The 22,134-nt window shown below is 38.6% G+C and overlaps 1 protein-coding gene across 2 annotated transcripts in view; it reads right to left on the bottom strand.

Annotated features, from left to right (window-relative positions):
* Nucleotides 1-22,134, bottom strand: part of dnah2 (dynein, axonemal, heavy chain 2) — a 234,435-nt gene that overhangs the window by 165,435 nt on the left and 46,866 nt on the right. For both annotated transcript variants that reach the window (XM_067446627.1, XM_067446618.1), the window contains 5 exons: nucleotides 11,380-11,467; nucleotides 10,877-11,079; nucleotides 8,393-8,522; nucleotides 7,639-7,821; nucleotides 359-573 (listed from right to left, as the gene is read on the bottom strand). In XM_067446627.1, the coding sequence (XP_067302728.1) occupies nucleotides 359-573; nucleotides 7,639-7,821; nucleotides 8,393-8,522; nucleotides 10,877-11,079; nucleotides 11,380-11,467 (819 nt within the window). The remainder of the gene's footprint in view (nucleotides 1-358; nucleotides 574-7,638; nucleotides 7,822-8,392; nucleotides 8,523-10,876; nucleotides 11,080-11,379; nucleotides 11,468-22,134) is intronic.

The following is a 22,134-nucleotide window of genomic DNA, read 5'->3' as shown; positions in this document are numbered from 1 at the left end:
GCCATTAAAAAGATTGGAAACGTCAGTATATTTTTTATATAACTCTGATTGTGTTCATCAGAAAGAAGAATGTCATATACACCTAGAACGGCTCGAGGGTGACTAAATCATGGGGTAATTTTCATTTTAAAGTGAACTAATCCTTTAAAGGCAAAAATGGTCACATAAAAAGAAAGAAATATGATAAAAAAATATGGGGGGAAAAATGATATAGTGTGCAATTATGTACTTACAATCAGGGACAAAATCCTCCCTGGTAAGAAACATAGGGATGTCTAATTATACTGACAATCACAGTGAGCTCAGAGGTACTGGAGGGCCTGTATATGTGTGTGTGTGTATGTGTGTAATCATGTACTTGTTAAAGTTGATGTCCAACAGGCTTGCCTTCCCTTTACAGCGGATCATGAGCGGCTGGTCGAGACTGCGGAGACACTCTCTGTCCAGACTCTGATTCCAGTCTGTAAAGTTCCTCCTCATCCTCTCATCCAGAATCTGACACAGCCTAGCATAAGTCAAATGCACTTCCTCTCCACTGCTGACGCGAGGCAGGAAATGAGCGCGCCGGAGAACCTAGACGACACATGTGCAAAAAAACACATGTATACAAACAGATGGGAAGAGCTCAGAGAAAATGCAGAGCCGTCTGTGAGCACACATCTCATCACTTACAAACAAACAACGTCTTGAGATCTTACTGACTCACACATGCAAGGTCACAAACAATCAAAACAACCGTCAGAGTACAACTAAGCTAAACAAACCAAGGGTAAAAACAAAAACAAACGAAGGCTAAACATCGCTCATGTTAAGAGCATCTCATAGGCTATGCATTAAATATGTAAACATATTTCACGATGCCCAATCAGACCTTCATTAGGCTTTGGTTTCTGCCTCCTTTTTGCTTCTCTATGGGTCGCTTTGGGATCAGTTCTGGTGAAATGCAATATAATCATATCTGTGTTCAATTAAAGCGTATGTCTGCTCTTAATTGCCTTCTTAAAGAAAGTGGAAAATGAATTTAAACACAATGGAGAGGCGATATGCTCTGTAAGCAAACTGAAAAAAAAAAAGAGAGATGTGAAGTGAAAGAAAGAAAGAGAAAACAGGAGACAGAAATAGAGAGGAAGCATGTGAGAAATGGAAAGTGACAAAAAGAATGAGAGAGTGAGTATGTGCGGCACAGCTGGTTTTAATAGCATTAGGGCCTATGTGGCCGGGTCCTGGCTGGGCTCCAGGGCCTCTGCTGGGGCCCCTCACTGGCCTCTGACACACAAGGCACTGAGCTCAACACGCTCGTCAACACAGAGAAGAGCTCGTCAATGGAGTTAAGCTGTTTTGTGACACCTCCCGGATTGAGCCCAGTGGTAGTTTTGGGTTGGAATCTGATTCATTTATCCATAAAACCCAATAGACTTCACCTACAAAAGGTGAGGAAAAGAGGCTATGGCCTGGTGCATGCTGGGATTGGACTTATTAGTCAGTGTGTGGTCTCCTAACACACATCTATATGAAGTTTAAAATTTCTTTCTTTAACATTTAGTATTTTTGAGGAAGCTATTGTACTACTGTAAACTACTGTACATTTGACCATATTACCTATTACAATGATCCCACAAAACCGTAAGTGCTGGTTTTTAGTTTAGTTTAAGTTTAGTTTCATGTTTAAAAAAAACAAACAAAAAAAACAAAGTATAGGGACTGAAAAGATGTGGGGGGAGGGTTATCTTATATTATTATCATACTATGTGAAATTAATTGATCCATTGAAAGTGGTGACAATGATAAATATTACAAAGAAAAAAAAAAGGGACACTGATTATTACAATGTGAAGTGAGATGGTAGTGATAATATAATAAATAGTAAATGGGTAATTTTGTTTATGAATACACACACCCACACACTCACACCTACACTCACCTACACACACCTACACATTAACACACTTTTATTTCACTTCTAGAATTATGTAATTACTCGATTGTCAATTACTGCACTATCGTGGTTTGTATGTCTGCATGTCAATAAAAACAAAAAACAAAAACAAAACAAAAAACGTAGGTGCTTGGTTTATTTGAAGTTAAATATGAACAAATGTAAATGAGGGAATTGCTTTAAACTGATGAGGCTCATTTCAGAATTGTTTTGACCTGTTCATTAAAGGTCTCGTTCTTCACGATTCCATCTTTCAAACTTTAGTTAGTGTGTAATGTTGCTGTTAAGAGCATAAATAATACCTGTAAAATTATAAAGCTCAAAGTTTAATGCCAAGCGAGATATTTTATTTAACAGAAGTTCCCTTTTAAAGCCTACAGCGAACGGCCGGTTTGGACTACACCGCTGCACTTCCTGCTTTAATGACGCAACTAAAACCGTTTGTTGACTAACCCTCCGCCCACAAGAACACGCAAAATAGGGGGCGTGGTCTTGTTGCTCTCTCACGTGGAGAAGAGCGAGCATTCAGCGCTTGCATCTCCCCGTTATGGTAAGAGGTGGGACCTTTCCGGGCAAAGTGCGCTAAGCTGCTGTCCAATCACAACACGGGAAGCGCTGGCCCAATCAGAACTCGTTACGTGTTTATGAAGGAGGGACTTCATAGAACAAGGAAATCATCAGGCCGCTTTTAGGACAGAGGAAACAGCGCTGTACAGATACGTAAATTGTGTGAAAAATACTGTGTTTTTTTTACACGCGAAACATGAACTCATGTTATATTGCACACTGTAAACATAATCAAAGCTTCGAAAAATAGAACCAGCTCATGAGGCTCATTGGTCTTGGCAACTGACTGAAATTAAAGAATTTACGTTTACGTACTAAAATTACTAATTAAATTAAAGCTGAAATGACAGATTCAAGTTGAATAGAAATATGCAACAAAACAAGTATAAAAGTACAGCGTAATACAATGACAAAATAGCATAACAATTCTAAACATTAAAGTGTTAGTTCACCCAAATTCTGCTTAAATGTGATGCGTAACACAAGAATGAAACTCATTGGTTCTTGCTGAAGCTCAGACGTGATGCGTAACACGAGAATGAACCTCATTGGTTCTTGCTGAAGCTCAAACGTGATGCGTAACACGAGAATTAACCTCATTGGTTCTTGCTGAAGCTCAGACGTGATGCGTAACACGAGAATTAACCTCATTGGTTCTCGCTGAAGCTCAAACGTGATGCGTAATACGAGAATGAGCCTCATTGGTTCTCGCTAAAGCTTAAACAAGATGCGTAACATTAGATTAAACCTTATCGATTCTCACACTTCAAGCGAATATGCTTGAGCTTCCACTTACTGTTCCCGTAAGCGCCACGCTGTTGTGTGCATTGATAAATGTTTATATGATGAATGTTGAATAAAAGCATAAATTCTATCTGTTTTTCATATGAAGCAATCATGTGTCTTCAGACTATCTTGGACTATACTGCTTGACTCATATGGATTGGTTTTGGATCTCTTTATGAAATTTTTGAAGCATCAAAGTGTCAGTTGCGTAGCTGTCAGTGAAGGGATAGAAAGCTCTCAGATTTCATCAAAAAGATCTTCATTTTTGTTCCGAAGGTAACACTTTACTTGAAGGGGTGTGCATAAGACTGACATGACACCTTCATAATCATGACATGACACGTGTCATGAATATAAAGGAGTTTTTATGCATGTTTATAACAACTGTCATTAAGTGTCATTCGCTTAATTATGTCATTTTTAATGCAATGATGACATTTCAGAGTTGTCTTTGTTACATGACAACTTGACATAAACCAATACATCATAACCTGTCAGTGTCTTTGTCATGACAACTTGACATTACCAAGACAACATAACCTGTCATAAACAGACATGAAATGACATAGCAGATTAATTATCAAATTTAAGAAACTACTTAGCTTTTTGGGTTTACATCAGTTGCTAGGCAACGTGGGGGAGAGGACGCTGGCGTTGTCTGTTCGCCGCTTCTCCACCCACAAATCATGTTAACTTTACTATTAAATTTAGATTTTATTTTATTTTCTTATGTTTGTGACTAGTCTAACAGTCAGAGCTACTATTGGGACTGTTGCTGATTGCTGGCAGCCACTGAGAGGACGTTGTTTGCCGTTTTTTCACCGCTTCTCTTCTGTTTTTGTTTGAATTTGTGGTTGGTTTTGGTTTGAAGGACATTTGATGTTGCTCGCTGCGGCTGCTCTCTCTTCTGGGTGTCGGCTGCTCACTGGTGGTCTCCCTCGGGCTTGAACTGCATGGTGGCTGAAGTTTGCACCAGGCTAGCGTCATCAGCATCCGGCATGATGTTGAGATGTAATTTTTACTTGTTATTCATGTATTGTTATTTTTTCCCTTTGTTGCACTTTGAGATTCTTCGGAATGAAAAGTGCGTTATAAATAAAATCTATTATTATTATTATTATTATTATTATTAAACTGTCATGTGGTTGGTTTTGACGTTGGCTGTCATTAGGCTATTATAATGTCATGATTTTTTTATAAATTTAATTTGTCATTAACATGTCATTAAGTGTCAATACTCTGTCAAATTATTTCATAACATTGTCATGAATATATTTCTTGACCTAAACTACAGTGGTACAAGTTGAATTTGTCATTAACATGTAATTAAGTGTCAATACTGTGTCAAATTATTTTATAACAGTGTCATGAATATTTAGCTTGACCTGAAATATGGCATCATAGAGGAAATCGTACAGAGTCATTAAAAACTATTGATGATGCCAATGTCTATGCCAATGATAGAGTGGCATAGACACCTATATGATGATGTCTATGGTGGCACCACTGGTTATGTGTAGGCTGTAACAGTTGTTGGCAGAGCCTCAGTCAGGTTAGTTTGTTTAGGTGTTTAATGTCAATTTAGTTTGCAGTAAGTAAAAACAATTCACAACAACGTTATTTTGGGTTTAATATACTTTATTTAAACCTTTGCTCACTCTTTAACGAATAGTTTGAGTTTATTCTTACAATTTCTTTGTTTGTCTGTTTGTTACGGCGGAGTCCCGTGTGCTGGTGCACCGTCAAAAGAGGTTCGGGCGGACACGTTGGCCCTATATATAATGTTCCGGCCTAGGCTCTAGCCGCAACCATTCCTTGTTCAGCCCGGGGTGGGGCTCTAAAGACTATTCCTCTTATTTTTATACATCGGAAGATAATTTATAAAGTGAAGTCATATCACTTTATAAGTGAAGTTGAAATTGTCTATTATCTAACCTTCTGTTGAAGCTGGTGGAGGAAACTTAAAAAATAAAATAAAACATTATGAACTGAAAAATATTAATGATGCTGTTATTAAAAAATAATTTTACAGCGTATTAACACCTAATTACATTTTAATGACAAATTAAACTTGTGCCACTGAAAAATGTTTATGACATTATAATGGCCTCAGTCAACATCAAAACTAACCACATGACAGTTTAAGGTTAACCCTATAAGCTAAGTAAGTTTCTTAAATTTGATAATCTGTTATGTCATGTTTATGACAGGTTATGTTGTCTTGGTAATGTCAAGTTGTCATGACAAAGACACTGACAGGTTATGATGTATTGGTTTATGTCAAGTTGTCATAACAAAGACAATTTCGAAATGTCATCATTGCATTAAAAATGACATAATTAAGCGAATGACACTTAATGACAGTTGTCATAAACATGCATAAAACTCCTTCATATTCATGACACGTGTCATGTCATGATTATGAAGGTGTCATGTCAGTCTTATGCACACCCCTTCAAGTAAAGTGTTACCATAAAGGGAATTTATTAAATAGTCTCCGGTCCACTTGTCTGGGGCAAGTGGAGTTTTTGAAGGAGCAAGAGAAAGAGCCGACCGGACAAGTAGTTGATAAAAAATGTCAAAAAATACACACAAAAAAAATTACTAGGGAATCACCAAACTGCAAGAATGATTCTGCATTAATTTAGTGTAAGTGGCGATCGATTATGGATAATAATATATAATGTAACTAACTGACGTAATGTTGTGCTGTTGAGGCTCACGCTGCCTCTGGAGGAGAAATCATAACTAAAACTCAGTAACATAGCCTACTGCGGTATCAAATCTATCAATAATAATAAAAGTATACTTATAACATATGAGTTTTTACACTTCTAATCTAACATGATACAGTTAAGCAACATCACAACCAAGAGTGTCATTTTCCTGATTAAATCCTGATTGAAAATGCGACGCAGAATTCATGACAGCTCAATAAACAATTGATTAACATTAAGTCACTTACATTAAAGGATGCAATACTGACTGTTTTTGCTCTATTTCAGCAGCGAAAATAGTTCCAAACAATTACAAAGATCACAGCAGAACCATAATGCATCTCCCAACAACAGAGTGTAGCTGAATTATTCAGCGTTTTGAATTAATTGGTTGAATCAAAGATTCAATGATCTTTTCATAAACTACTTAATATTCTTGAATGATTCAGCCGTTTCAACGACTCAATGACTCCCTCATTAAAGGGGGGGTGAAACACTCATTTTCAGTCAATCTCATGTCAGTCTTGAGTACCTATAGAGTAGTATTGCATCCTTTATATCTCCAAAAAGTCTTTAGTTTTATTATATTTATAAAAGAAATATAGGCTGTACCGAGTCTTTCCGGAAAAAAACGAGCGCCTGGAGGCGTATCGAGTGGGCGGAGCTAAAGAATGACGAGCGCGCACAAAGCGGTGACGTCCTCAAGCGTGGAGAAACTCATGGCTATCGATCAGATTCAGCTAATAGATCCGGAGGCTGAACAACAATGGAGTAACCGTTAGCGCATTTGAATGACGAAGCAAGCGATCGTGTCGTTTACTGTCCCCCCCCCCCCCCCCCCCCCCCCCCCCCCCCCCCCCCCCCCCACCCCCCCCCCCCCCACCCCCACCCCCAAAGACAGTCACCTCAATAAAGGTCCAGGGTTCTACACCATACTGGAGGTTTAGTTTCGTGTTTAAACATTCTCTCCAAATTTCTAATTTGTACATTCAAAAAAAATATTTAAAACAATCCCATAACATTATTTAATGCATTTGTATTTTATCAGTGTAGATTATTTATTTTTGATTTATAAAAGCCCGACAGTGTCTTATTCTAATTTTTTATATTTTATTATATTTATTGATCAAATTTAAGAATATAAAATGAAAGCTGAAGCATAGTCTATAATTAATAAGATTAGGATTATAATAATAATTAATAATTATTAAGATTATAAAGGGAAAATACCCTAAAAGGTGCGAATATGCAGATTTAAATATGCCAAAGCAGACTGAACACTGGTGAGAATATTGCTTCAGAAAAAATTATATTTACATCACAAAAAGAAAAAAATGTCCGGACAAGCAATTTTTTTTTACTCTGACAAGTTAATAACTAAAATTATTTATTATTATATTTTAATAAAATAAATAATGCTAAAATTGCACTAGTTTTACAGTGACAAGTGTTCCTCACTTATTAAAATTTCACAACGTAATTTCTTTTGCCATGGCACTGCACTGTCAGAAGTTCTAAAATGTGTTTTTTAAAAACCAGAACCGGTTCTGAATAAACAAAGAATTTTTTTTTTAAGGTTTAACCCACATCTCACACGGTCTCTTTCCGTCTAACTCGCACACAGAATCTCACCTCCATGGGTCTTTCTATCCGTGAACGGAGTGCTCGGGTCAAGTGGACCTGTCCTGCGTAGTGAGGCATATGAGCAGGAGTGAGAGATGACGCCCTGCACATCACCATATTGACATCGCTCAGCTCGGCATGGAGCAGAGCGTATAGATCCATCGTCTTCTTGTCAATGGCCCGCTTGATAGCCTGAGAGAGATATAAAAGAGAAACACTCAGGAAATATGATAAACAGTGGTAAAAATAACAGGAATACACAGCTTTTTACTTGCCTATTGCAGAACAAATCAGTGCTTTGATCATTACTTTAATTAGTTGCCCGTTTCTCTTTTGTACTTTTTTATTATTTGTTTTAATGCTTTGGCAATGATGCATAATGCAGAACTTTGAAATTAGAGACAGAAAAGCTGAATGACAGAACGAAAGGGAGAAAAGAAAAGACTGAAAGGGAGGACACAAGTCAGGAGAGATGAATGTGATTAATGAGGTACACATCTTAATGACGTTAACTAAAGAGACAGGTGACACAGGTGAGAGAAAGCAGAGGGCTTATATGTGTGTGTGAGGTCCCGCTACTGAACTTTTGAGGAAATGAGAGTGAAAAGGAAGTGGCATCCTAAGTCTGTGTGTGGTCTGTTCTGCTGGAGCCATTTGTATGCACTGTATTTGCTGAAAAGAGTTGCGCTCTGACAGTGCGCAAGGTTTTAAAGGAGGTGATAAAGTGTGTGTGAATTGAAGGCTAAGTGTGTGTGAGAAAGACCTCTCTTCCAGACAGGTGCTGAAACACGCCAAGCAGCTGTACTCCTTCCTCCACACAGTTCACCGCCTCGAAGGTCGAAGTGATCAAATTCTGCATCATCACCTCCAGATCTTTCACTTTAGTACAGAAACTAAAAGCACACAAACACATGCACACACACACGGATAAACAAGAGGCACAAAACAACAAAGAAATGGGCAGAACTGTACAGCATGTTCCAAACACAAATCCGTGCCCTCTATTCAAAGGCAGAGTCCAGCGCACACACACTCTCGGCCATAAATGGAGGCTGGTATTGATTTGGGTGCTCTCAATATGCTGAGACACTATGAAACACCTGCCCCAGACACAAGCACAGCTGTTTGTCTTGGCAACAACATCCTAACCCTATGACCCGCCTCGGCCCCAATCCATCATGGCCATCAGATGCACACACTTGCTCACGAACTGCTCCCTTTCCCAAGGTCCAGCATTGCCTAGGGCGGGGGTATGTGGGGATAATGGCCTCTAGAGGCTGATGGGCAGACCTGGTTTCGTCACACACACACGGTCATGATGGTATTCAGATAAGCAGCCAAACTGCCTGCTGCCGCAAACAGTTGTGAATGACAATAAGGGCACACTGGGCTCATACGCAGCAGGCAAAGTGATCCTCTCCCCGCTGCACATACATTTAGGCAGAATATTCATGAAAAGTATCTATATGATCCAAATATTCATGTCGCTATATGCATATTTATGGAGATATGCTAATACAAGATCTATGGAAATCCCCGACAGGCCAATAAGCAGGAGAGAATTTCATAAATATTCATAAATATACATGAGAATCAGAAGGACTGACTGCCTCATAGACAGCCTGGCAGAAAGACACACACACAATCTTACACATTTTGCCTGTACTACACAACAAAATCGCTCCTATTATAATCAATAAAGCCGTCTACACTGCAAGAATCAGATGCGGCACATATATTTCACAAAAACCCTTTTCATAATTGTGTCGCCCCTGCAGAGTAACTCTTTATTTTTCCTGTTCATATGAGTTTCACTTTATATATTTATAAATTGGATTGCTCCAATAAGGATTAACCGTCTTTAGCCTTGTTTCGGTTCACCTTCCGCCTATGCTGCATGATCAGTCCTTTAATTCTACTAACTAACCCTTTGATATAATCCTTATTGGTGCAACCTACCCTAAGGAACCAATCAGCTGCTTGGAAGAGTTTCACAGATGAACTATGAATTTATTCTACCATTCATAAGGGGTCATTACATTTAATTAAATCTTGATTTTATTGATTCCTTGAAAATATGCTTTCTTGAGTAGCAAATAAGCATATCAGAATGATTTCTGAAGGATCATGTGATACTGAAGACTGGAGTAATGATGCTGAGAATTCAGCATTGTACACAGGGCTTGACATTAACTTTTTTTTCTCACCAGCCACTGTGGCTTTACATTTAGTTTTTTTTTTTACATTGACTAAAAACATAACTGACTGCGTTCACATGAATACTTGCCAAGACTGGCATTTTGACATTGTTTTTGGTGTGTTTAACTGTTTAAGTGTAATAAGGCAACAAAAAAGAACTCAAGATGGCTTTATATGCATGCAATACACGCAATCTCACAGCAAAATTCAAGCCCTGTAACAGGAACAATATTCATTCGGAGCAAATGAAACGAGTGAGTGAGAGGAAGCGGGTTTGTGTGTCACTCGCTGTCGGAGAGAGAGGACAGAGAGAGAAAGAGCAGCTGGTATTGTGTGTTTATTCCGTAGAAAAATTGTATTGGAAGCAATTCATTATCGATATGTAACTTGTAATATGTCATGATTAACTTTATATTTTTGACAACACTACATTGCACTTAGTTTATTATTTCAGATGCCTTTTAAAAGACTTCTCTTGAAAATGACATATACAATTCGACAGCAGGTGTTAATGTCAAGCCCTGATTGTATCACAGGAGTAAATTACATTTTTAAATATTTATTCAAATATAAATTCTAATAATATTACACAATATTACTGTTTTCACTGTATTTTGTTTCAGATAAATACAGCCTTGGTGAGCATAAGAGACTTCTTTTTAAAAAGGCTAAACTTTTGAACGGTAGATAAAACCAATAAATAAAAATATAATAATTCATGTTATTAAATGAACTTGTTACTCTAAAATTGCTCATGCAAAATTAATTTTTATACCAATATTTGATTTTGATGGAAAATGTAAGAAGGATTTTATTATTAATGAAATGAATTTTCAATTTAATCTTGATGAAGCCTGACCTAAAGCTCACAGCTGATTGGCTCATGGTTAGTAAACATTCAGAGGTGGTGTGCAGCTTCCAGTGCAGACATTGTGTTGGCCATATAGATAGAATGTAGCCCTTATAAAAAACAAAAAAAACAAAGCCAGCTTTTTCACAGAACCTCTCTTTCTCTCTGTGCCTTGATCAGTTTACAAACACACTGCACCTGCAGTAGTTCTTTCGCCAAGTGTGGCTGTTGATATCCAGGACGTCCTTAACAGACTTCAGGACCTGTAGGGTGTTGTCAAAGGATGCCTCTATGTACAGCAGTCTCTGAGTGATCTCTGATCCCTGACGTCCTGCAAAGCACGGCAACGGCACCCGCTCGCCCTCTTCCCAGCGTGCAAACTGTTGCTGACACTCACACACCTGAAAAGAAAGAAATATATTAATTAAACGTCTTTTATTAAAAATGTAAAAATAAAAAAATTCAAATTGAATATATTGTTGCCGTTTTCAAAACGAGGCTATTGAATGTAGATGTTTGTTGGAAAAAAAGCTCAAAATTCAGTTTGACCTCCAATAGTTGATAAACAACAATTTGTAATTTCACCAACCATTTTTTGAAATAGGAGGCACTATTTTTCTGCTGAGAGCATATCCTTTGGATGTGTGTGTAAAAAATGTAGTTTGTGTGTTTGTCGGCATCATTTTGTAGTGTTTTCTCACATCTAGTAGATCTTTGCATCTTTGCATAAAGGCATCCACCAGAGCGAATATGGTAATCTGGTTGAGCGACCACCCTTGGGAAGAGTATCTAAAAAGAGAGAGAGTTAACGAAAAGTTCATACATCATCTTCACCATCATTTTTGTTCCTAAAGAGCAGGACTGTAAGGGAGCGCACAGAAAAATGGAGAAGTCTGCTGTGTCACTACTCCCTTGCTAAAGGTTTTCACATTTCACACAGCACACAAGCAAAACAAAACAACGGCGGTGGCTGGCTGCCATCCAGAGCAGCGAGGGATCAGGTCAGAAATGATCTGTCATAGGCATAATTGCATCCGCCAAAGTTCCATATCAGCCGGCCTGGCGTTCCTCAGATTGCTTTTCACACCTCATTCTTCTGCTGATGGAAAGGTAATCCTCACCGCCGCTCACAGACAAACACCTTCAGCGGGGCAGAGAGGAAGCCAGGGTCACGAGGAGGGGAAAAGAGAGGGAGCGTGAGAGAGATATACAGGAAAGGAGAGAGACTTCAGCAGGATGACTCTGTTAGCGGACAGGCGTGATAGTACATGTAAAGTGAGTGATTTAGTCAAAGGAAGAGACCAAATCCATGGCTCACAGTTGGCTCACGCGATTTGAGTTTCGCGCCTCAGAACTTCCGCTAAAGTCCTCATGAAATCAAAATTGACCCTATTTACTTTGTCAGCACATATTACAGGCCTCAAAATAAACAATTAATTTGTCCAATTTAATACAAAGAAAAAAATAGTTTGTCACGGTAATCTTTAATAAAAATCTGAAAAGTACTTCCCTACATGCTCCTTTATTCATATTTCCACACCCAGTTACACTTACAGTTATACACACAGACACACACACACACAAACACACACACACACACACACACACACACACACACACACACACACACACACACACACACACACACGCACTGGCTTTTATGTGTTTTGTTGGTCTTTGTATTTGTATTTTGCATCTAATTTCTCTTTTATAAATATTGCACTTGTCTGTTTGCATAACAAAAAATATTCCGAAAAGTAATTTCCGGTCTGGAAACAGAGTTCCTTCTCAACTGATGTCAGTCAGTTTGGCGGCTTAGGTTTGAAAATGCGTCACCACTCCCCTCCAATCGCTAGTCTGCTATGAGCGATCGATGGAGAGGAGGAGTGCTGAGGTAAAACCCTGCCCTCTATTCATTATTCCGTTTCACTTGGAAATACGTCACAGCACTGTAGAAAACTCACTAGCTACTACCTGTTCATTGGGACTAAAATGCTACAATTCCCACAATGCACCACAAAAATCAGTGACTATCGATGTACCCTGGGTTTTGTGGTGCATTGTGTGACTTTTAGGGAGCGAACATTTCAGTGCACTGGAAGGATTCTGCAATTGAGCTTAAAATGGCCGACTACCTGATCAGTGCCCTGACTACTGAACTAGGGAGCTGATTGAGACGCACCCAAAGTTCATTTTGTGAGTTCAAAATCCGATCCGACTGGTAAACACCTTTGAACTACTATTGGTCCATGGTGATTATGTAACAGGTAGGTGTGGCTCTGGGACTCCGCCCTTCTTGACGTGGAAATCTTCTGTTGAGTCCGTCGAGGCCAGACACCCGCGGGTGAAAAAATAAACACCGGAGACTTTGTAGTAGAAATTGAAGCGTAATTCTGACAGTTTTTTTTTTTTTTTCATATTTAATACTGTAAAGCTGTTTGGTTAAAGCCTTCTATTTTATAAAGTGCTTTAAATAAACATGACATGACTTAACTTGGTGAATTCCAGCGCTTGAGTAAACATCCAAATCACTATTATCAGATTTCTTAATCTGTTTCTTAACTGCCACTCTCTCACCGCTGTGATTTTTGTTGAGTTATTTTGTTATTGAGAGGAAAGACAGCAGACCATATTTACATATTCATCTAAACGTTGCTCTCAGCAGCGTGGGTGGCATCGAGATGTTTGCTAACATTATATCACTGAAAATGTATTTTGAACTTCTTTTTACCCCTAAATGAATAACAAAAAGTGTATCAGGGCCTTGAGGGATTTCTTCCCTGGAACCAGGAACAAGGCTAGTCCTCACACGAAATTACACCCTCTTGTCTAAGACATTTGTCTTTCTTTGTTTCTTAGGCCCTATCCACATGAATACGGATATTTTCAAAACCTTAAACAGCAGTTCATCGACTGGCCACTAGGGACAGACTACAAAGGAGAGCAGACTCCCATTGAGCCCCATGTTAAAATGCCAAACTTTAAGATGGAAAAAAAAATGTTTACAGCTTGATACAGGCTTTTGGTCTATTGAGCTAATTTTACCCTTCATGACAACTGTGGGGGTGTTTTTTGAAAATAATTCATTAATTTAAATTATATAAAGCTGTAAAAAGTTCTGCATAATTAAGGGTGTGGCAACTTGAGTGACAGATGGATTGCCATGTCCCGCCTCTTTGCCCATTTTCTGTTATCTGGGACTGATGCGCGGAGACGCACTGCCAAGATCCGCACACTTTCGGGATTAATGCTCTTCAAAAACCTACGGGTGACGTCACAGACTTTTTACAGTCTATGGTTTTCATGCGATTTTTTTTTTTTTTTAAACAGAGGAGGAAAAACTTGTGTACATGTGGACTATTCAAGAAGGGACATTTTTTGAAGGTCTTGATCTTGTCTACATTTGTACTCGGTCTGGCCTCGGCTTAAAACTTAGAGAACTAAATTGCCAGTGCATTGTCTCGTTTATTTGTAAACATTACTAATGTGATTGGATGTAAAACTTCCTGCTTCAAATGCAATCAATAGCTTATTTCTACACTCTAAAAAATTCTGGGTAAAAACAACCCAATGTTGGGTCAAATATGGACTAACCCAGCAATTGGGTTATTTTAACCCAGCGATTGGGTTGTCTTAAGCAAATATTAACCCAATCGTTGGGTTAAAACAACCCAATTACTGGGTTAGTCAGTCCATTTGACCCAACATTGGGTTAAAACAACCCAGCATTTTTTAGAGTGTAATTTAATTAATTTTGTTAATGGGATTGTGTCAAAAAGCTCATGCAAATACAAATGGCCACAAAATTTAAGATATGACTACAAAAAGACTGTAGTCACGGCAGTTACTTATATGAGATCGGGATTTAAAAAAAATATTTTAAATTTTTTACAAATATGAGCACAATTGCAAAAGTGAAGTTCAATAAACAGCATTTTATTTTTAAAACAATAATCTCAGCATTATTTATGCACTTGTACTAATACCAATTCAGATGCTTGAGATGAACTCCTGTGCCACCCTCTGCAGTGCAAAGATGATTTTTTTTTGGTTTGTGGTTTAATTTGATATGTAACAGTTCTATATAGTGTTGTATTATTCTAATGATATTGTGATTGATTAAATATGAGACATTTCTTAATCAGTAAATGTGAACCTTTAGATGAATTTAAGAAGTGCTGGTCTGGTCTTGGTCTCGGTATAGGTGGTCCTACCTCAGATCAAAGCTGATTTCAATATACACTGGGGCATTGATCATTTGAAGTGATCCGTTTGCCAGCGTTTTGCGATTTCATTCATTTACAGCCCATATTACAGTATGAGTGGGGTAATAACAGACCACCGCATACGTTTCAGGAAGGTCTCCACACGTGAAACGCAAATTTCCTTTTCATCTTTCATACTACTTTGATTCATGCAAAGAAATCCCAGTAAAAAAAAATTTAATATGTATTATTAAAGAGAAAAATAACTGCTGCCTGGCGCAACAACTAAATTACGATTTTCGCCTTGCACAGAGATCATAGTTGTCAGAGCGGAGGATAAGAGCTTAAATTGAAATACGGGCCAAGCTTTAATGACTGAGATTCAAAAACACATTGAAATGACGGTGAGCCGCGCACCAGCAATCAGTTCTCCTGAATCATTTACAGGACCGCCCGACACGGGCATCTCCACTTCGTCTTCTAAATCCTTAATCACCAGTTAGCCCATGTTATTTTGGAGGGAACGGAGCTACGCCAGGGCGCTCAGTTCACAGCAAAACACTTAATATCGCCATGAATTGTGGTCAGTTTGACAGCTATGCCCTTTAACCACGGGGATAAACAGCCAATATGAATGTTTTGGCATGTGAAAAAGCGTAAATCCGTCCAAATTGGTGTCTAATTAAAGCGGGGCTTATACGGGGAGTAATAATGCTCCAGTAAACGGCTGTCATGCAAAAGAAAGAAAGGAAGAGGGGTGCGGGAGGACAACTTTTGTACAACTAAAAGGGATTGGGAGGAAGGATAATAGACAAAAGAGATGAACGCAGTTGTTCTGTGAAAGAGAGATAGATAGAGAGAGAAAGACAGAGTAAGTGATTAGGAGATAGACATGATCCAGTGGTGTAAGTTTCAGAGAAGGTCGTCATTGGGCCCATAGTGATGAATGCACTGTCTAAACACACAGGAGGACATAGAGGTGAATGTCAGACATAGGCAGTAACACAGATTATAGACGATAAGCTATCGTTATGTTTATTCTCTTACACGCTCTCTGGCTCCAGGGTCACATCCCTTTGAACGAGTTACTGCATACCATGAACCATGATAAAATGTTATTACAACATCTAGCAAGGTTAGAGATGTTGACTTAAACAGAAAACGTGAGCGGAGTGGATTAGGCTAAGAATTTAAGTGCTCATGAAAAAAGAAATGAGTGAAATCGGTGAGATGCAAATGACCAGCATTTTCACCTAAACATATACATTAAAATGAAACTAATTAAATTAAAAATGTCCTACAAGGGTTCCCCATTTTTGATCCTAACTAGACAAAACAGTAGGGCACTGGAGGCAACTCTAAGAGGGGCCAATTTAATTTAAATATAATTTAAATAACCAATATAATGACACTTATTCAGACTATGCTTAGTAAAGCGCCCTCTCAGCCTGAGGAAAAAAAGTGACCGTTTCACTTTGTAGATGTCCAATATTTTTCTACTGCTGTCTGAATTTTTTTATGTATGTTATTGTGAAGTAAAAATGGATGAAAACACTCTCACTGGTATTTGTCATTGGCAACTTTAACACTACAGAGTCAACATTATATGACACAATTAAGAATTCAATCATTAAAATGAAATGTGAAATTTTCAAATCATTTAGCGTTAGTAATCACTCTCATACAAGCGGTCCATGTAAACAGAGGTAGTGGTAACGGCTAGAGTCAGAGTGAAAGATGAGTGATGAACACTGACGAGCGGGGCGTGCGCACACGCACGCACGCACGCACACACACACACAGACACACACACACGTTATCATGTTTTATGAGGACTTTCCATAAAGATTTTTATTCAGTACATGTTATATTTTATCCCCTACCCCTAAATAGACCCATCACAGAAAGCTTTCTGCATTTTTTATATTTGCAAAATACTTCATATGATTTATAAGATGTGCTCACAGGTGCCAAAAAAAAATCCCAACAACAACAACAATGTAAAAAATGACTGGTTTCACTATCCTTGTGGGATAACAATGTAGGGAATACCAGGTACACACACACACACACACACACAAATACAGACTTATCAGAAATGACTAAAAACGCTGTCTTATTCATGCTGGACAAGTCATTTGGTGGTCATTTTGTAAAATAAAAAAACTTTATGCGCCTGCGCACATACATATTCAAACGTGTTTGCCTATAGACTAAACAAACACATAATGCTTATGTGCATGCCGTCACCTTTCTCACATATTCATGTTTTGTTTTGTTCCGTTTATACGCAGATGCTAACGGTATTGTTTCAAAACTATTTTAAAACCTGTTTCAAGCTTTTCGTTCTCTAGCCACCAAACACTGTTGCCGTGCGGATGAGCGGCCGGATCACATTTTCTATTTTGGTTGAAAATGGTGTTGTGTAAGTGGCACCAAAGTAAATAACTAATGATTTTTTTACAACTAAAATTTTCTAGAGCTGCTGTCCAGCCAAAACGATCTCTTGTTAATTTCCTATTATAAATAAAGCTCCTTTGAAACAATCTATATTGTAAAAAAGTGAAGGTGACTTGAATTTAACATGACACCCATGTGTACATGTTCTGTGCGTTTATACACACAAACACAATCTGCAAAACTTTCTTTCAAAGCACGACTCCCTGAGCAGTTATCGGCAGTGGTGGTACCATGGCAATGGTTCCAACCATGGCTGATATTTTATGAGGTCATCTGTGTTTCAGAAAGCCTGAAAGGATTCAAGCTCAGCCATTATACAGAAGAATAATCAGGCTGACCACAAAGGTTACGATTCATATGGGAACAGGGTGCACTGCTCCTTACCGAGCAACCTTTAAAGGCATTGTCTGGAAAAACTGACATGATAGACTTAAAATTCAATAAAACAAAGGAAAACACATTGAAAAGAGGGAATAGGAGTGTAGGGAAAAGAGTGGTGGAGAAACAGAACAATTAAAAGAAAGGATGAATAAGAATGATGAAAATATGAATTCTTTTTCACAGCCCATAAAACTGAATTCAAGTTCTCAATTAGGTTTCATTTCAGCTTTAAGGTTGCCTATGATTGTCTCAACGTTTTCTTTGCTTTTAGTTTTCAACAAACACTAAGTTGGACGTTTGATGGAGTATTTCTGTGTCAAAAATACTCCTTCCGGTTTCTCACAAGTTTCTGAGAGTTTTTTTCGAGTATGGGTCGGCTTGACGTCGATAGAGCAGAAGGTCCTTGTATGGGCCGTACGGGCTCTTCTCCCAGTAGGGTGCGCGCGCGCGTGACTAGAGCGAGAGAGGAAATGCACGCCCATAAACACTCTCTCAGCTGCAGATCCAGTCGTCCGTGCAACACCTCTGACGCGCCGCGCTTCACTTTATTCCTATGAGTGACGTCGAGCGACTTCAACGCTTCAGCACAGCATTCCGGGAAGGCAGCGCTGCATTTGAACCGATTTGAACGCAGAAATGACGGGAAGCTTCACAACATCGCTTCAGTCACATCGCAAAAGTGGATCTCCACGGTCACTGCTGTCACAGGACTTCACGAAATCAACAGTTACCAAAGAAGTGTGTTTTTGACGGAGCGGTCCCAGCGATAAAGGTTCAGTCCTGCTTTAGAAGCAGCTGGTGAGTTAAACTCTTTCAAATGTCTGTGCTGTTGGCTATCGTCACATAAGTAGCCATCAGTAAACGACACGATCGTGTATAGCGTTAGTTAATTTATCAATGGAGCATGCGATCTATGGTGTGTGTTTAAATACATTTGTTTAGCTGATCACTATAGGTGTCGGTTTGTTTATTGTAAAACCACCCAGACATAAACCTAGCGTTCTCACAAAGCGTGCTTCGTCATTCAAATGCGCTAACGGTTACTCTATTGTTGTTCTATGTATAACGTTACACTAGTCTGATGTGCAAAACCGTTTTGCTTGCTACTGCTGAGGTTTAGTCGCATACAATAGTCCATAAACCGAATCATGTCCTCATAAACTGCGAGTAAAGACACACAAATGTTGACAGGCCCCTAAATACAGTCCATACCACAGAGACGGACGTCCTGCTGTTGTTGCTTCTCCTGTTCAATTTATTTCAGCCTCCGGATCTGATTCTGGATCATATCTGTATTAGTTGAATCTGATTGATAGTCATGGGTTATTTAGGGAAGCGTTTTCTTCTCCACGCTTGAGGACGTCACCGATTTGTGCGCGCTCGTCATTCTTTAGCTCCGCACACACGATACGCCTCCAGTCGCTCGTTTTTTTTTCCGGAAAGACTCGGTACAGCCTATATTTCTTTTATAAATATAATAAAACTAAAGACTTTTCGGAGATATGAAGGATGCAATACTACAGGTACTCAAGACTGACATGAGATTGACTGAAACTGAGTGTTTCACCCCCCTTTAAGTTTACCACTTTATTAGACCCGAGACAGGCAATTACAGTAGGGCGTAAAACAACATACTGTATAAACTTATTTCAGACATAAAACATAACACAAAGCCAAATTAAAACAAAAATACCACATTAAAATAGTCACACATTATGTTTTAAAACATGCTTCAAAATTCAGTCACTCATAAAGACCTGCTTTCTATTCTTTATGCACAGAGTAACCAGAATGCAAAGCACATGACTTCCACTTCTTGACTCATTTGATCAAACTGCTAAATGTTATATAATATGCCTATAAAACTGAAGTAGTTACAGCTCCTTTCTTCCGTATTGTGATGTACAATACATCAGGGTGAAAAGGATTACCGAGAAAAAAAGGTTTTTGATTGGGTGAATGCAGATGAATGCGAGCTTGCAGTCAATTGTAAGAAACGGTCGGGGCTTAAACAGATAAAATGACATATTACACCAGGAAAGACGAGTAATGACATTGTGATTAAAAATGATGAGGTCAAAAAAAGCCTTTCACTTTTATTTGCACAGTTTCTGAGCAGAGTTCGTGATATTGTTGAGATCTCATCTGAAAATTGGAAAGGCGTTAGATTACCTCTTGAGCAATGACTCCATTTGCTCTCCATTAAATCTCATTACTGTCCAGGGACAACAAAGAGATATTGCAGAGATCTCATTTGTGATTTTTCTTTGAAATGAGAGTGAAAAGGAAAAAAAGAGGTGAAGGTATGGATGATAAAGTTAGAGTGAAAAAGCGGGCCACCAGGAGGACAGAGGATAAAGGGCATGCTGCAGCTAACCCTGCATTAATCATGTGTCACAGCACACACACACACACACACACACACACACACACACACACACACACACACACACACACACACACACACACACACACACACACACACACACACACACACACACACACATATATAAACATATACACCATGAGGTTGAGCTAACCAACTTAAGTGATCCCTGCTTATACATACGAGGCAAGTAAAACAGCTCTGGAGAAAAACACGGGTGACCTGTGATTCAAGGCTGTCCAGACTGATCTGGACTGACGACTGGCTTTGATCAATCATTTTTCTGAAAGTATCTGACGTGATGTGAGCAGCAAAAGTGCCAATGACATTTGCTGATTTTCTGCTCCTCCCGTCTGTGCAAAGAACAACACAAGGATTCAAAAGCTGATTTGTGTTTATTACAAACAGTATCTAAAAGCCTCCATCTCCAAGACGTCACCCCTGAAATGAACTCTGAAGGACTAAGACATTTGCGAGTGCGTGCGTAATGGTCTCCCTCTTCAAACTGAAAGTAGAACGAGGTCTTGGTTTGCTTAACACAAAACCTCAAGCATCTGGATCGAGCTTTAGCATTGCTCATTTATAATGCTGTCTGCTTTAACACAGGGCATTCACTCTCGCACTCAATACATCGTAAAGCAGGGACAATCAAATTTTACCTCCGAGGCCTGCCGTGCCTTAAGTTTTTAGTTGCAGCGCTGTATTGAATTTACTCGTGCAGCAATCGATACACTTCAAGTGCTGCCATCAGCCCAGGCCGCAGGAGTGCGGGCTATTATTGCTGCAGCTGGCAGGCCATTAATGGTACTGCAACAACAAACGCTTCATAATAACAATGCTTGCATGCTCTTCTGTAACGATTCTATTCACAACCTCTCAGATGTATAGGATTCCTGATGCTCTGGTCAAATCAGTAAACATAGTACCTCTACTGGAGAAAAACTACAAATGTTATCTCTGAAGTGAGCCTTTTTCTTTCTTTCAAATATCAATATACTAAATAACAGACTTTACACCACAGAAACACAAACCTGAGTATCCCATTTTGACAAATACCTCCATTTTAACAAACACCCGCTGTGCCAAGAGAAAAAAAAACCTGTCATCTTTTGACCATACGATGAAAGCCAATGTTGTTTTGGATCCAAGTGACTTTTATTATGTCTACATTTTCACGTTGACGATCATTTGACAATCATTTGCTTGGCTTTTAACCTCCTTATTTATTTTAAGTAAATGTCTCATTAAAATTAAAATAATAATAAAGTTGCCATGACTCCCATAATATTATTATTAAAATAGATATTTAGATTTATAGTACCTTTCTTAATTGTATCTTGATTGTATAACTTTAAAGTTCTGTGCAATTTGTTCCTTTTATTTACATGGTTGTAAAAAATGGTTTCAATATAGTAATAGTTTGGCAGTTTATGTTTTATATGAGTAATGTGCATTCCATGATAGGCTAGTTTCTTTTTATCCTTTTTGATATCACATCATTAAAGTCTCAAACTTATCAAACTTAAATAGTGAGTAAACTAAAATATTCAATAATAATTCTACAATTATCCAGTAAATCTTTTTATTTATTTATTTTTTTACCATATTTACTGCATGTACGGTAAGAAACATTGTGCCTCATTCATGAAACTTTCTGTAAACAGACCTCCACGAACACTCTCCTCCGGATTCACAAATGCTTCATATCAGATTTGATAGTTAAATGTGTTTATGTTAATGGTTCCAATCATTTGTAAATAGGGTATGCGCTCACGCTCATTCACAATTAGCATAATCCCCGTCTATGAATTACAACTACGCACATTACATGTCCAGGATAGGGTGACCACCTGCTAATAAGCCCAAGGGGGGACAAAGGGTATGTTTCTGAGGGACAATGTGGGACACTGCCTGGCAGACGGGCAGATAGTGGTTTACCCATTTCTAGCACATAGCACCTTACATGGTATATTAATAATGCCCTATTCCCCTAAACATGTGTAGGCTAATTGCTGATGTATGCT

This window comes from Pseudorasbora parva, chromosome 1, assembly GCF_024679245.1.
Source record: "Pseudorasbora parva isolate DD20220531a chromosome 1, ASM2467924v1, whole genome shotgun sequence".
NCBI classification, from domain to species: domain Eukaryota; kingdom Metazoa; phylum Chordata; class Actinopteri; order Cypriniformes; family Gobionidae; genus Pseudorasbora; species Pseudorasbora parva.
The sequence above is the reverse complement of the archived record's forward strand: the minus strand, read 5'-3'. Positions and strand labels throughout refer to the sequence as shown.